The following is a 3625-nucleotide window of genomic DNA, read 5'->3' as shown; positions in this document are numbered from 1 at the left end:
GCAATACAGGCCGGCGCAGCCACAGTTTAACACAGGAAACATGGGAGGTATGAGACCCCCCAACAATATGGCACCTTATCCCAGGCCAGGGTACAACAATCACAATCAACAGCAAGGGTATCATCCACCTCAGCAGCAGCATGGTGGAAGACAAGAAGATGGGTTTTCTAGATCGGAAGCAATGATGCAGCAGGTTATTGGGTCCAATGCCAAAATCAATGAGAGAGTAGATGCACATGATGCAGCAATCAAAAATATCGAAGTGCAAATGGGCCAGATTTCCATGTCTCTGAACAATCGTCCTCAAGGGACTACCTGCAGACACACAAATAAATCCAAAAGATTAGGGCCCAAAGTAGCTGATGGCGGTGAGTCTCCGTAATGGCAGGGATCTGGATGTAGAACAAGAGAGGGCTCGACAAAATATTCAGGATGGGACACTCATACCAGTGCCCGTTGAGCTGGATGAGACAACTAAACTGACAGAGGTGACAGCCCAGCCTGCACAAGAAGAAAAGAGCATTCAGCAGGAGACCGAGGAAGCAACTGACCCAGTTCAGGAGCCAGTAATTGAGATAGTAGCTGGTAAAGATCAGTCCCAAGTGATTGGGAAGAAGAGACCTCCTGTACCTTTCCCACAGAGGTTGGCCAAGCATCAAAAGGAGGAGCAATATAAGAAGTTCTTTGAAATGCTTAAACAAATCCAGGTGAATATACCATTGATCGAAGCTTTAAAGGAGATGCCTGGATATGCAAAAAATGATGAAGGACTTGATGTCCAGGAAGTTTGACTTTCAAGACTTGGCCACAGTTACACTTACTCAGACCTGTAGTGCAGTGGTGACTAGGCCAATTGCAGAAAAGCTGTCTGACCCAGGGAGCTTTACAATTCCGTGCACTATTGGAAATTTCGCCTTTGCTAAGGCGCTCTGTGATTTAGGGGCCAGCATTAATCTTATGCCTCTGGCTATTTATAAGAGGCTGGGCATTGGGAGAGCTAGACCCACCTCCATGTTGTTGCAGTTGGCCGACAGGACTGTGAAGCGTCCATTTGGTATCCTTGATGATGTGCTGATTCAGGTAGGGAAATTCGTGTTCCCTGCAGATTTTGTGATCTTGGATTGCAAAGTGGATGAAGAGATTCCTATAATCTTAGGAAGACCATTCTTGGCCCGGCTAAGGACGGGTAGATATATTTGGATAAGTGACTGAACCTCCCTAAGCACTTTTAATACAAACTTTCCTTTTTTTCAAATTTCCACTGTTTCAACCAATCGTTCTTTCCACATTTGTTATCTATTTGCCCCAATTTTCTTTAGTGCACTGGCCTTTTTTCCTCTTTTCTTTTCTCTTTTTTTTTAACAGCCATTGCACCATACAAGTATTCTTTCTGATTCCCCTTTTTCATCCCCTACACTCCCACACTTTGAACTTTGTATGTCTTTTAATAATTCAAGTCTTCTAGGGTACAGGTTCAAAAATCAATTGTGATTCAAAACACAGGATATAGGTCAATATAGGTTATCAAAAGAATAGGCTTCAGGCTCAAAAGGGTTAACTAGGCAATATATACAGGTGGATTCACATTATACAGCTATACAAAGAAGGCCTTCAATCATCTCCTAAAAACCAAACAACTCTATTTCGCTTTTGCAAACACACAGGGAATTCTATGTATTCGCATCAGAGCACAGAAGCAAGTAACAACTCACACACACTGGCAATGGTAACTCATACGAATCAGTTTATCAACACACTCCATAACGACTGTTCAAGCAAGACAAGATGTGCAAGATTAAGGCATCAAAGTATGAGTCTTACGAAACGACCTAACGTCGCACCCCTCCGTTCCGTTTTTGGTTAGTTCTCAGTGTGTACATTAGGTGATCTTAGCCCTTCACCATATTGGTCCTAAAACTACAAAAAAAAAATCTACCTAACCCGGTTCAAAAAGACATTGAAAACGAACGTGTGTTCAAAAAAAAACCAAAGGAAGAATTACTACACTACCTAATAAAAAGTAAAATAAAGAACTACATGACTACTTCCTTTTAAGATCACTGTCCAAGTGGTCATCCCAGAAAGAGTCCCTCTACATATTTTTTTATTCGACTTGACCCTCAAGAGACCTGTCGACAAGTGTCCTTCATTGGGCTCAGTCAGTTACTTCTAATGTGAGTTAATTATACACACGCAACATCACTCTAATACTAGACAACATATCAATGTCTAACATACACTACAAATACACTACTAGAGCAATCTCCCACCCCACACTCAAAATTATAGCATGGTCCCCAATGTCATAATCAAAAATAAAGAGCAGAAGGGTAAGAAACTTCCCTTGGCCTCCAATCAGAGTCGGAATGTGGCTGGTCAGCATTGCAAGCTCTCCCCAGACGCGGAACCAGGCCAATAACCGGCTTTCAAATCTGGACTGCCGCTCGACATGGCACAATACGTGTGTGTAGCCCTTCCACCGAGGTGGCAAGATCCGCGAACCTCTCCTCCATAGTAAACGGCCAGATAGGGCGGCGTGACTTGATCTGGATAAGCCAGCTCCAGCATGGCCACCGAAGGTCCGCACTGCATAATCTCCCTTGACTGGGCAGGGAACTGGGTCAATCCTCATCATCGATCTTGAATGTGTGGGCGTGCACCCCTGCCCACTCTATGCCGGAAGCTTTGAAAGCTGCTTTCTGGGCAACTCTACATCAGTAGGATTATGTGGACATTCTCAGCAGGCACAATGTAGTCACCAAGGAGGGAAGTTAGAATCCCTTTACCGCAGCGGGACCGTAATGATTCATTTCCAATCACAATTAGTTTTTTCCGCATCAAAATCTTCTTCTCGTGACAGCCCATGTCAAGAGGGCTCTTTGGAAGTTCATGTCGTCGATTCCTGAGGCAAGAACCGCTGCAAGATAACAGTGAGCCAAACACTTAGCCAAATGGGTGAAGAATTAGAGTTCAGGGTGATTTGTCACGTATGCCAGGTGGGTTGCCCCCCTGTGCAGAGTCATCAGTCATAGTCTCTCCAAGTGACTCCTGGTGCGGCCTGTAAATAGTCCGGTGTCACCAGTAAATTCAGGCAGCCGCAAACACTGAGCGAAATATTTGCAACTGGGCATCAACCATCGTGCCCTCAATCAATCACCCTCCGCCATGTGTTGCTGGGCAGGTTGGCGTAGAATTCTCTTACAATACATCCTGTTAGCGGTGTAGTTCATCAAATAAGAACTCCATTTCCCTCCTCCGGATCTCTTTCATACATCTTCTTCCTTCCTCGCCCGAGGCGCCCTGTCAATGCTGAATCTCAGGCATGAAGCTCTTTGAGGCCTTGGCATAAAGTCGTCCCTCATGCCAATTCTGATTCGAACCTGGAGTCATCTTGTGGGCTGTTGGGATATCCCGCCGAATCTCTTTTGCTTTCTTACGAGCATATTAACCTGCAAAAGAATTCAGAAGAAACATCAAAATGCATCCCTAATTAGTGCCGAGTCGTGATGGTACTCAGACTTCGCCAACCTGATTGGCATCAACCTTATCCTCCCATTTATGTCTTGCCTTCATACTATCACAACTAGCAGGGGTGTTGAAAGTTAAACCCTACAATGCTCTCACA

General features: G+C 44.7%; 1 protein-coding gene across 1 annotated transcript; it reads left to right on the top strand.

Moving 5' to 3' along the window:
* On the top strand, nucleotides 363–1394 carry LOC109232652. The gene is made up of 3 exons (XM_019398408.1): nucleotides 363–707; nucleotides 826–1045; nucleotides 1366–1394. The coding sequence occupies exons 1-3, from the start codon at nucleotides 363–365 to the stop codon at nucleotides 1392–1394; spliced, it is 594 nt and encodes a 197-aa protein (XP_019253953.1).

This window comes from Nicotiana attenuata, chromosome 9 (assembly GCF_001879085.1).
Source record: "Nicotiana attenuata strain UT chromosome 9, NIATTr2, whole genome shotgun sequence".
NCBI classification, from domain to species: domain Eukaryota; kingdom Viridiplantae; phylum Streptophyta; class Magnoliopsida; order Solanales; family Solanaceae; genus Nicotiana; species Nicotiana attenuata.
The sequence above is the reverse complement of the archived record's forward strand: the minus strand, read 5'-3'. Positions and strand labels throughout refer to the sequence as shown.